Source organism: Lampris incognitus, chromosome 20 (assembly GCF_029633865.1).
Source record: "Lampris incognitus isolate fLamInc1 chromosome 20, fLamInc1.hap2, whole genome shotgun sequence".
In the NCBI taxonomy this organism is placed as follows: domain Eukaryota; kingdom Metazoa; phylum Chordata; class Actinopteri; order Lampriformes; family Lampridae; genus Lampris; species Lampris incognitus.
The window spans coordinates 6116467-6129317 of record NC_079230.1 but is presented as its reverse complement, the minus strand read 5'-3'; the positions used below and the strand labels follow the sequence as shown (position 1 = coordinate 6129317).

Sequence of the window (12851 nt, the reverse complement as noted above, 5' to 3'; positions counted from 1 at the left end):
GTGAGAGAGAGAGAAAGCGAGTGAGAGACAGAAAGCGAGAGAGACAGAAAGCGAGAGAGACAGAGAGACAGAAAACAAGAGACAGAAAGCGACAGACAGACAGAAAGCAAGAGAGACAGAAAGCGAGAGAGACAGAGAGACAGAAAACAAGAGACAGAAAGCAAGAGACAGAAAATGAGGATCAAAGTGAGAGAGAGAGAAAGCGAGTGAGAGACAGAAAGCGAGAGAGACAGAAAGAGAGACAGAAAACAAGAGACAGAAAGCGAGAGAGACAGAGAGACAGAAAACAAGAGAGAGAAAGCAAGAGACAGAAAATGAGAGACAAAGTGAGAGAGAGAGAAAGCGAGTGAGAGACAGAAAGCGAGAGAGACAGAAAACAAGAGAGACAGAAAACAAGAGAGACAGAAAGCGAGAGAGACAGAGAGACAGAAAACAAGAAAGAGAAAGCAAGAGACAGAAAATGAGAGACAAAGTGAGAGAGAGAGAAAGCGAGTGAGAGACAGAAAGCGAGAGAGACAGAAAACAAGAGAGAGAGAGAGAGAGAGAGAGAGAGAGAGAGACAGACAGAGAGACAGAAAACAAGAGAGAAAGCAAGAGACAGAAAGTGAGAGAGAGAGAAAGCGAGTGAGAGACAGAAAACAAGAGAGAGAGAAAGCAAGAGACAGAAAATGAGAGACAAAGTGAGAGAGAGAGAGAGAGAGAGAGGAGAGAGAGAGAGAGAGAGAGAGAGAGAGAGAGAGAGAGATAGAAAGCGAGAGAGAGAGACAGAAAGAGACAGAAAACAAGAGAGAGAGAAAGCAAGAGACAGAAAATGAGAGACAAAGTGAGAGAGAGAGAAAGCGAGAGAGAGATAGAAAATGAGAGAGAAAAGGTGTGAGAGAGAGAGAGAGAGAGAGAGAGAGAGAGAGAGAGAAAGCGAGAGAGAGAGACAGAAAGAGACAGAAAACAAGAGAGAGAGAGAGAGAGAGAGAGAGAGAGAGAGAGAGAGAGAGACAGAAAGCAGAGAGACAGAAAGAGACAGAAAACAAGAGAGAGAGAAAGCAAGAGACAGAAAATGAGAGAGACAAAGTGAGAGAGAGAGAAAGCGAGAGAGAGAGAGAGAGAGAGAGATAGAAAATGAGAGAGAGAGAGAGAGAGAGAGAGAGAGAGACAGAAAGCGAGAGAGAGAGACAGAAAGCGAGAGAGAGAGACAGAAAGCGAGAGAGAGAGACAGAAAGCGAGAGAGAGAGAGAGAGAGAGAGAGAGAGAGAGAGAGAGAGAGAGAGAGAGAGAGAGAGAGAGAGAGAGAGAGAGAGACAGAAAGCGAGAGAGAGAGACAGAGAGGGCAAGTGAAAGTAGGGTTTCACTTGTATTTCCTACGGTTCTATTCTTAGCACCTCCTACAGGTCTGGGTCACAGTGTTAGCTGAAAGGTGGTGTAGAACCCAATTATTTCAAAACTGCCACTAAAAAAAAAAACCCCAATATCAAGACCACCCATGTGTGTCTATTACACTTCACCCGTGTCAGTTTGTGTGCGAGATGTAACATGAAGCCGACGGGAAACTGACGTGTAACTTCACCTTCCCATCACAACACCGTGGCTAGATTTGGTACACGCTGTCTGTTTGCATCATCGTGTTTGTTTGCATTTCACCACACGCCAAGATAAAAATGGACTATCCAAACAGACACAGGCTGGTGTGACCTTTTATCTGACCCTCCCCCCCCCTTTTTTTTTTTTTTTACCCCAATTGGCCAATTACCCCTACTCTTCACATCCGGCTTCCCACCTGCAGACACGGCCAATTGTGTCTGTGGAGACGCTTTACCAAGCCGGAGGCAACACGGGGACTCGAACCGCCGACCCCCCGTGTCGGTAGGCAACGGAATCGACCGCCACGCCACCCGCCCACACATACACCCTCATCCACTCGCTCTCACACAAAAAAAAAACCTCATACACCGCCACCAACAGATGTTTCCACCTATTCAAACAAGCTAGCAAACGACCCCGGCCCGCTCACCTGTGTATCCGCCTCTCCTGCAGCTCTGCCTCGTAGTAGCCGTGCTTGCAGTCTTTCCCCACCAGCTCGTGGGGGTGGGGCTTATGCGGCGTGTTCTTGGTCACCAGCGAGATGCGAACGCGCAGGGGGCCGCTATAGTTGTGCACCTGCAACCGGGGCCACAAACAAACGCCCCCCGTTCAGAGAACTCCCACTACTCAGCTCGGGCAGGGAAACGGAGTAGCGCACATTTTAAGACCCGCGGCATCTTTCGGCACAAGTCGGTCAGGATTCCTTTCAGGACCGGCCACCAGCCATCGATCAGCCAGCGCCGCTCTGCCCTTGGTTGGTCAACTCGCCAATTCTACAAAATGCCTGTTTTTTTTCCCCCCATGTGATATATGTTATGTTATGTTTTTTTTTTTTTTTTTTGAGTTTTCTCCCCAATCGTAACCGGCCAATTACCCTATTTCCCGGTCGCTGCTCCACCCCCTCTGCAGACTACCACATGCCTCCTCCCATACATGTGGAGTCGCCGGCCGCTTCTTTTCACCTGACAGTGAGGAGCTTCGCCAGGGGGGACGTAGTGCGTGGAGGATCACGCTATTCCCTCCAGTCCCCCCCCTTGACCAGAGGAGGCGCTAGTGCAGCGACCAGGACACACACCCACATCCGGCCTCCCACCCGCAGACACGGCCAATTGTGTCTGTAGGGACTCCCGACCAAGTCGGGAGGTAACGCGGGGATTCGAACCGGCGATCCCCGTGTTGGTAGGCAACGGAATAGACCGCCACGCCACCCGGACATACCACAGATTATACGACACATATTTGAAGGGACAGGTGGATTTTTGAAAATTGGCAGGTTGCCGCAGTTGGCGGACGCAACGCACTGGACAGTCGACAGGACAATTATGGATCCCAAAGGTGAACGCGCACGCGAAAGCCTGTGGTGGGCTCACCTTGATGGCGGGGTGGGTCTTGGTGGTGTCGTTGCTCTTCTCTCCTGGGATGCTGCCCGCCGAACGTCCCTCGCACTTGTACCTGAACCTCATGCCCCTCTGTTTGGGTTGCTCGATGATCTCTATGAAAGGTTTGCCTGGGCGGTGGGGGAGAATTTGAAAACAAACGAAACAAGGAGACACGAAAGCTTAGGTCGTTTAACCACTTCGTGCTTGAGGTCGGCAGCGTTGTTTACGCTGCTGAGAGAGTACATGGTTAGACGGGCCGTGCGTTTAGGTTGAGTTGACAAGGGAACGACTCACCGACACGTCACTCAAAACAAATATTAGCCCCGGGGGCCAAACATGACTACTCTCCCCAGCCTCATCAGTCGAGCGATACGAATTCTCATTTCAGTTTGAAACGGCGGATTAAATTGATTTTATAAGGAATCCTATGGGAAGAAAAATAACCCTCAGAACTGTTGTTCCTCTCATTACTTATACGTTTTGAGGTTTCTCCTGCGATTTCAATGCCATTTTTTTCCCCCTCTCAATCTGACCGGGAAGGTTTGGGGTGGCTACTGAGGGACAGATGTTAAACTGGATTACGTGCATTTAAACAAAAAAAAAAAGGTGACTCCCGTTCTCTTGCTTCGATTTACTCTTGAAAATACAAGATTGTGCAACATCACCTTTCTTTTTTCTCATTGCCAATGCCGCTGTCTGTGTGTCAGAGCAAAAAATAGTGAAGTCATCCGGACACCCCTGTGTTGAAATGCTTACACACCAAAAGTATACAAGCAATCAACACTACGTCGGTGTTATTACTGACTCGTAAACAAACAAACAAACGTTCCTTACCTTGGTTTAGCGGGGTCTGTCCCCATGCGTACATTCCTGCGATAAAGAAAGGAAAGAGCACAACGGTCATATTTCTGCCATAGTTGTTGAAGACATTGCCCCCCTCCCCCTCCCCCCCCCCCGAGCAGGGTTCAGTAACTGGCTGCTGTGCATCATTCTAACACAGAGGCACCGTAGCTTCTGCACAAACTGCCTAGGCCCATATTTGTGGCGGAGGACATGATTCAGCCTTGTGGCGCGCGGGGGGGGGGGGAATGGAAAGCTACTAGACAACAGAAAGGTCAAAGGGCATTGTAAGACAAGGGCTTCCCAGCTACAGACTATCTGAAATGGGCCTGCCGGGCTTTGGGTGGGGAAAACAGATGACCAGCGGAGGGAGGCGACGCAAAAACAAAGGCGAGGAGGCTGCGATACAGGTGTCAAATAGCCTCCTTCATTGTGAGGAGCCTCTCTGCTCCTCCGCTGTGTCTGGACTTTTCCCAGCACCGCCGGGCAGAGTTCAAGTTTCAGGCGTTTGTCGTGCGCATTGTTCTGATCCATAACGTGATATCTGGCGGGTCGAAGCTCCGCCCGTCAGCTAAAGGGATGTGATCGGGGTTTTGGCGAGGTGAGCGTCCTCCATGTCTTCACACGCCTGCTTCCGGTCTCAGACCACATCGTGGAGCGCCGACATCCTCTCTGCGACGCGCTCTTGACATTCAGAGAACCCCGCGTTTCCGTTCAGAACGTCATGTGGGGAAAACACACGCACAGGCCCATCGACACACTCGCCGGGCCAGGCCGCCATTGCAGTAAAACCCTGATATAAACGCAGCATTATATATATATAACGCTGCATGTATATACATGTATATACATGTATATACATGCAGCATTATACAGGCAGCATTAAATGCTGCATGTATATACATGTATATACATGCAGCATTATACAGGCAGCATTATATACATATAACGCTGCATGTATATACATGTATATACATGCAGCATTATACAGGCAGCATTATATATATAATGCTGCATGTATATACATGCATTATACAGGCAGCATTATATATATAATGCTGCATGTATATACATGTATATACATATGCATGTATATAGTTATGCATATATATACATGTATATACCTATGCATTGGTATACCTATGCATGTATATACCTATGCATAGGTATATACATATATATACACCTATGCATAGGTATATACATGTATATACACCTATGCATAGGTATATACATGTATATACACGTATATACCTATGCATGTATATACATGCAGCATTATATACATAATGCTGCATGTATATACATGCATAGGTATGCGGGCTACACATCCACACACACATACACACACATTTTTGCGTGATACCGAGGACGCACGACAACGACATAAGGCGTTACGGTGCCTCCGGACGCCAGAGATCCGCCACCTCCTCCACCCTCCGCGCGCGCGGCGTCCGGAGAGTTTCGACAACCCCCCCCCCCCCCCCGCGAAGAAGACGGAACCAACTTGTTGTTCGCACTTAACGCGCGTCGGCAAAATCGAAGCGGGCGGCCGGTCCGTCGCCCTAAACGGGAGTGCGGGTTATAACGGCCGTGCGCGCGCACGTGTAGAGTTTAACGCGCCCTCAAAACCCCTTCAGGTTCCGCATAGGCGCTCGCGCCAGAGCGGAGGCGGAGTCGCTCTCACTCCGGAGCCCGAGATCGCACACTCCGATTAGCGGGTGGGGTGGGGGGAGGCTCGGGCTCATCGTTCGACGCGGCGTCCGTATCGCGCGTGTATATAAAATCACGCGACGTTGTCGCAAAAAAATGCCGTCAACCGCCACCGATTTAATCTGTCGCAAAACACACACGAATAGCGCCAGTCCGCTTTTCTCTTGTTTTTTTTTTTACTGCTCCGCCGCAGAGGCGGCTGAATTGCGCACACGGCGGGTCGTCATAGCGGGTTTGTTGACGTTTAACCCGACGACGCATGGGGAAAAAAAATAAAATAAATTTCAAAAACAAAAACTCGCTTTACTGGTCGACCTGCGTGCCCCCCCCCCCCGCCGCCCCCCCTCCGAGAGCGCGGCGACTCCTCCTGCGGTAAAACGAACCCCCCCGACAGCGGCGGGGGCTTTCCCCTCTGCGCAAACAACGCGCAGCCCCGGGCGGAGAGACGGCCCCCCCCCGACTTACCGTCCATGATCCGATCTGGTCGCTGAGCCGCACTGCTACCCCGGAGACAGCCGTTCGCTTCGTTTTATTTACTCGTTTGCTTGTTTGTTTGTTTGTTGTTGTTGTTGTTTAGGGACCGGCCGTAAACTCCGCCGCCGAGCCCGACGTGAAATGCGTGGACAAACTTGTCAGAATGTTCTTTCGCCTCCCTTCGCCCCGCCCTCGGCTTGACTCGCCACCACCCCGTCAAAAGAAGAAGAAGAAGAAGAAGAAGAAGAGAGAGAAAAAAAGAAAGGCTGCGGAAATACCCGGATGACGCACTTTAAAGGAACAGAAAAAAAAAGAGCCGTGAGTGGGACGCGGCCAGACCTGCGCCGCCTCCCCGTGGCTCAGGGAGCACGTGCGGCGCAGGGGGGGGGGTCTTCTCCGTACGGGGGTCCAGCTGTCGCCCAAGCTCGTCGACGCTGCGCGATAAACAGCCCGCCAAGTCTGAGCCCAGATCAAAGATGCACTGCTGAAAATAACTCGGGTTTTCCTTGCGTGAGATTGCGTGTGCGTGCGTGTGCGTGTGTGCGTGTGTGTGTGGGGGAGGTTAGTCATCAATAAACTATGACAGCCTACGCAAAGTCTCTGTGCGGGGGTGAGACAACGGCGCGCCGTGACGAGACGCGTCGAGAAAAACATGAAGCCCAGTCAGGGTTTTCAAACAGAACCGGTACGTTTTGAGATCGGCTCGGCTTTGGCGATCAGATCATAAGCGACAACGTCGCCGTCCGCACCGCGGTGGCGTCACGTAAAGTTTTTACCAGGCCGCGTTTTGGCCACGCGGCGGCGCTAAAGGCCAACAAACCGCCGTCTCCCGCTGCAAGTCCTCCGTTTCCGTCCCTGAGCGCGCATGGGTCCCAAAACTGCGCTCACCCTTAGGAAGGCCGGAAAGATACCGGACTCGTTCTCACGCTTTCTGCAATAACCTGCACTTCTAAATGTGCTCTCTCTCTCATTTCAGTTTCCCCAGGTCTTGTTTTATTTTGCCCCCCTCATTGTATTATGTTGACATGAACGTCCAGAGAAACTCCTATAATACTGTGACGTGCATGGATAAGAAGACACGCTGGCCGCTGGCTGGCGGGTCGGACCCTTTAGTCGACTGGTTAACGTTGTCGCTTGCGGTGCAGGAGATACGGGTTCGCGTCCCGGCTGTGGCGGTTCCCGGGCTGCCCCCCCCCCCCCCGAATTCGCTACATTGGTGTCAGAAGTGGAATGGGGCGACCGTAAGGCCATCGGAAGCGCATGCGCCCTGAGGCGTAAAGGAGCTGATATGCTGAAGCGCGGGGACGCGCTTCCCGAAGGAGGGGGGTAGTGTCACGTGCATGGATAAGAAGACACGCGGGGTCTGACCCTGTAGTCTAGCGGTTAGCGATCCCGCCTGCGGTGCGGGCGATACGGGTTCGCTTCCCGGCCTCGGCAGTTCCCGTGGCTGCGTCGTCCCCCGAATTCGCTACAATCCGCGGAGGAGGAAAAGTGTCGCGCGTTCAAAACTAATCAGCCGGTAACTTCACTGTACCCAAATGGACCACGTGCTGCGGAGTCAGCGTTAAAAACCGTTAAAAACCGGAAACACCGGCAGCACACACAGTAAGACCAGCACGCACTCACATCAACACAGCGGGGTTTACCGTAAAGTAAGGAAAAGTGAACACCGCTTCTTATAATATAACTCCCTGCAAAAGTGCACAGAAGGTTCAAAAAAATCTAACTAAATTGCATCAAAACAAACCACTTAGCTGTTCCCCTAGCAACATAATAAGCTCATGGCCACTGCCGTATGACGTCTTATAACCCTGAAATGTCACTTATTTGGCAACCTTCCACTGAATTGCACGTTTTAGTATACTCTAGTGCAGTGTTTCTCAACCCAGTCCTCAAGGACCCCCTATCCTGCATGTTTTCTTTGCAACCCTGAATAGATACCTGTTTGCAGTTATTCAACCAATCAGCGATGAATTTTGTCAGACGTTGCACACCTTGCATAATTAAGTGCTGCGAGATGATTGGTCGAGTAAGTACAAGCGGGGCTGCCTATGCAGGGTTGCAATGAAAACCGGCAGGATAGGGGGTCCTTGAGGACTGGGTTTGAGAAACACTGGACTCTAGTGCATTTGTATGGAGGACCCGGGGAACCTTGTTGAGTGTTTAATTGGACCATTATAGAGGGGGCTCAATAAAAAGACAAAGTAATCAACGGATAAATCGGATTGATAACTAACCAAAGGAATAGTGGGGTTGGTAAAACGGCACGTGCTCATCTTTGTTGTGCCGCCACAGAGCCGCAGACAAGGTTCCCTGAAACGTGGCAAATGGAAAGGTAACTGCCGCATCAGAAGGCAGTTAGAAAAAGGTATACCCCGCTCTTAAAACACGCATGTGGCGTGAGATGGATTCGAGTCCAGCAATCCGTTTCCTTTTTAAAAACTACATTTAAAAAATCCGCTATGTGTCTAGGTAGTCAACAACTGTTTCGTGTAGTTATTCACGAATGCCTTTAATTCAATATACTAGTCGGCTAATTGATTCGTTTGTCCATTTCTTTTATTGTCCAATCAAACGCGTCCGCTCTGCTCGCTGGCTCCGCAGCAGAGCGGCAGCCACAGCGGACCGTCGCCTGTGTTACACCAGTGTTGCGCCAAAATCTGTGACCCCCCCCCCTCCTCAGAATATGTGACCCTGTCTTTAAAACGCACTATTTCAGCCGCCACCCCGGATGCGTATCCTGATCTTAACCACACCGACCCACGTTTATCATCAACCCAATGCCTAAATTTAACCGTGTCTAATTAGGGCTCTGACACAGCCTGCTCCCAAAGCAGGTCCGCATAACCTGACCGGGTCACATATTCTGGGGTTTGCATGACCCGCCCCCCCCACCTCTTTTATCTTGGCGGGCCCTGACCTATATCCAGTAGCTTGTACAGGGACGTGGAGCACAGCAGTCTGGTTAGCTTGCAAGTCCGTCTTTAGTGACCGCGGCCTTCGGCTCCGTGGACCGGCGCAGAGACCCAGCAGCAGCCGGCGGCGCATTCCAGCGCGGCGAGGCGGAGCCTGCAGTGCTCCATATGTACCGCGGGGGCGCCAGTGAGCCCAGAGGCGTGACGGGCGGCACAGTTTGCGCACAGAAATGGCGGAGGGGAGCTGGACGTCGACTCGCTGATTTCCAGGCTTTTGGAGGGTGAGTTTTCGTCAACGTCTCCCTGATTGTTGTCGCGGTGGAGGGGCAGGGTCCGTCCAGTAGAATTATATCCCGGTTCTGGTTCCGTCGCGGTCGAGGGCCCTTTCGGCTACAGCCTGTCCGGGTTCGGGAGGCAGGCAGCGGGTCGGCTCTCGCAGGCACCACCTTCGCTCCTACACATGTCGTTTCCCCACACAGCAGAACTCGCGGTTCGGTTCGGTTGGGTTCGGCTCCGTGGCGACGCGTCTCCGGCGGGTACGTTGTTGCGACTGAGCTGAAAGTTATAGGGGAACCGCGTTGTAGCCCGAGATGGGGGGGGGGGACGGGACGGCGTTATTTGGTCCAAACCCCCCCACAGGGCCATATTCAACATGTCCAAACTTCGCACATGTGAGGAGTTTTCCTCTCTACAGAAAGTAGTCCAGATCGGACGTAACCCTGGCAACGCCGCGCCATCGCGCCGGTGCGGCCGCGGCTGATGGGTCGCCCGGCTTTCCCCGTCCCGTCTGACGTTCCCACAAAACGTCTGGCGGGGTAGGTCTCAGTGTGGACTCTCCAGCCTGATTTTTCTGGTGTTTGTGGTGGAAAACCATGTTAAGGACCCTTTTGCCCCCCCCCCCCCGACTATTGCCTACAACCAACCCCCCCCGTCTCCTCCCTGCAGCCCTGTGAGTGAAAGTGCCCCCACTTTACTCCCGTCCACTCAGCCAGATTTCGCCTTCTAACGCGCCGTGTTTTCATCCCACACCGTCTTGATCCACAGGACCTGTAAGCAGGGGCGGATCTACGGGGTGGCAACAGGGGTGCCACCTCTGGGACACAGTCTTGCCACCCCATTTATAAATCAGATAATATGTTTTTAAAGTATATTTTATGTACATGCATGGTGAAGGTCAACGAGACCCGCACCAAACTCATCTCAAACAGAAGTCGCCGATTTAGAATCCCCCCCCTCACAGGGGCGGATCTACAGGGTGGCAAAGGGGGTGGCAGCTGCCACCGCTGGGGCACAGTCTTGCCACCCCATTATAAATCAGATAATATGTTTTTTAAAGTATATTTATGTACATGCATGGTGAAGGTCAACGAGACCCGCGCCAAACTCATCTCAAACAGAAGTCGCCGACAGTCTTGCCCCCCCCCCCCTTTGCCACCCCAGGAAAAAAAAATCTCTAGATCCACCACTGGCTGTAAGTGTCTAAGGATGGACGAGAGTGGCTGTTACTTGTGGAGGAATGTTTACCGTTGCGCCATTTGTGTTTAGAGGCAGCACAGGCACGCGGGGAAGGCTAATAAGGGATCCTGAGATTGGTCATTTAGTCTCTCTCAATCTCTGGGGCAAAGGTCACACACACACACACACACACACACACACACACACACACACACACACACACACACACACACACACACACACACACACACACACACACACACACACACACACATGGCTTCTGCACGTATTCAGTAAATGGGGACTGGCTGAGACGGCGGCGGACAAACATCAGTGGTTGATTGTGTCACACAAATACAGATTGGAGTCGGAAACTAGATATAGCCACCCCCCCCACACACACACAAGCACACACACACACACACATGCACATGCATACACACATGCACATGCATGCACACACGCATACACACACACATGCACACACACGGGCATCCGACGCTATTGATGTAGATCATGATGTAGCTGCAGCCATGGATAATGTCAGTGTAACGTCATCATCAGGATCGATGAGGGGCGTTACATCATTTTCTCGCTCGGGGCGTCTGCTTCACGACAGTGAACCGGTGCCGCTTGGCCCCTGTTATCGGCGAGGCCAGCCTAACCAGTCGGCTGGCTTCATGTCCGGCTACGTCTTGCACCGCACAGAGCGGGCCGCGGCGGGGGAACTTGTCTGGATCTGGCCCTAAAGGCTTCCAGATGTGGACTGTGTACTTAGCCAACCAACCAGCACTCCTTATCCACTCTGCCTCTGCTAGCTCTCGGTCTGCTGGCCCGTTTTTGGCTGTAAACTTCCCAAACATCGGGGCCTGTAAGAGGAGGACTAGAGCGTGCACGTAGACCCTCTGCACACACAGGCTGTACTCCCCTCTACCGGGCTGCCATGGGGTTTAAGACTCCACTTCTCGAATGCCCGAGACGAGGAAATCTTATACGCTGTATTCCAGCTTGCCCGAGCGCATTGCCGTCTTGGAACTGCCCTCTCTTTATCTTTTAAATGGCTGCCAATGGTCCCCCCTCCCCCTCCCCTCCCCCTCCCCCCCCCCCCCCTGGCAGACACAACATAGAGCACCTTGTCTCAGCCATATTTGTTCCTTTCCACCCTATGGATTTTCTCTGGCTCGTCAACGACAACGAGAACCCTTCTCCTGTCGGGGCACCTAGTTCCCTTTAAACAGGGGTCTCTCTTATTTCCTTGGTGACCTTTGGTGCCAGGCGGGGACACGCACCCTCTCATGGAAACTCTCTGATCGCCCGTCAAGTGCCAGCACACACAGCTGTCCCTGGTAGTAATTAGCTACCCTTTAGGTCTCACACACACACAGCACACACACACACACACACACACACACACACACACACACACACACACCGAGGGTGGGGGCAGAGGGGGGTTAGAAAAGGATGAAGGCCTCTGGTAGAGTGGAGGCTTTGCTGGCCGTCTATACCCCTAATTGGGGGGGGGGGCTACCTGTGGACCCCATCGTGGGTCGCTGCGTCGGCGATGCATCACCGTGACGGACGGGGCTGTGAAAGTCCGGTGGGTCTGTTGTGTTTAGATTACACGCGTGTATTTGTGGGTTGTGCAGATGAAGGCTAGAATATTGTAGCGAATCCGGGGGGGCGACGCAACCACGGGAACTGCCGCGGCCGGGACGCGAACCCGTGTCGCCCGCTCCGCAGGAGGCATCGCTAACCGCTCGACTACTACTAATCCAGTGTTTCTCAACCGGGGGTCCGCGGACCCCTAGCGGTCCGTGGTGTAATTGCAAGGGGTCCGTGAAAATAAAATATCTTTAGAAAAAATATCCTACGACGTTTATAGAAATAGGATTATTTTACTCAAATGTGACTGAGACCTTTATCTACCTAAACTATAAAGGGTAACAGGACTTTTTCCTCTAATTACATCTGTTTCACAAGTGTCATTTATTGTATTTTAATAAGAGATCTCGCTCCCGTTTGCATTGTTAAAAGTTACTGCATAAGAATTCTGTTTTGTTAACTATATCTACGTTACAACTGAAAGCTCTTATTTTTGCCCCAAAGAGTGAATAAATGCTATAATGCAATTAAAATGCAGTTTCTACTGTTTCTACCAAATTGCAACCCCCCTCCCCCAAGATCAGGTGGAGGGGTCCTCAGGGTAGATCAAAAATACGCAGGGGGGTCCAGGACCCCAAAAAGGTTGAGAACCACTGTAGCTAATCCATGCACGTGACACTACCCCCCCTTCTTCGGGAAGCGCGTCCCCGCGCTTAAGCGTATCAGCTCCTTCGCGCCTCAGGGCGCATGCGCTTCCGGTGGCCTTACGGTCGCTCCATCCCACCGCTGCCACCAATGCAGCGAATTCGGGTGGACGACGCAACCACGGGAACTGCCGCGGCCGGGACGCGAACCCGTATCGCCCGCACCGCAGGAGGCATCGCTGACCGCTAGA

At 52.1% G+C, this 12851-nt stretch overlaps 2 protein-coding genes across 4 annotated transcripts in view; one reads left to right on the top strand and one right to left on the bottom strand.

Moving 5' to 3' along the window:
- Positions 1–12851, bottom strand: part of rela (v-rel avian reticuloendotheliosis viral oncogene homolog A) — a 238703-nt gene that overhangs the window by 18798 nt on the left and 207054 nt on the right. For 2 of the 3 annotated variants that reach the window (XM_056300587.1, XM_056300590.1), the window contains exons 1-4: positions 5973–6184; positions 3789–3824; positions 2946–3082; positions 2006–2151 (exon numbers count right to left, since the gene is read on the bottom strand). In XM_056300587.1, the coding sequence (XP_056156562.1) occupies positions 2006–2151; positions 2946–3082; positions 3789–3824; positions 5973–5979 (326 nt within the window). In that variant the 5' untranslated portion in view covers positions 5980–6184. Of the gene's footprint in view, positions 1–2005; positions 2152–2945; positions 3083–3788; positions 3825–5972; positions 6185–12851 lie in introns of those variants that run through there. The other variant, XM_056300588.1, reaches the window with a different exon arrangement.
- LOC130130783 (serine/threonine-protein phosphatase PP1-beta catalytic subunit) overlaps positions 9065–12851 on the top strand; it is a 22648-nt gene continuing 18861 nt past the window's right edge. Inside the window, exon 1 of the mRNA XM_056300607.1 lies at positions 9065–9177. The gene's annotated coding sequence lies outside the window, so the exon portion shown is untranslated. The remainder of the gene's footprint in view (positions 9178–12851) is intronic.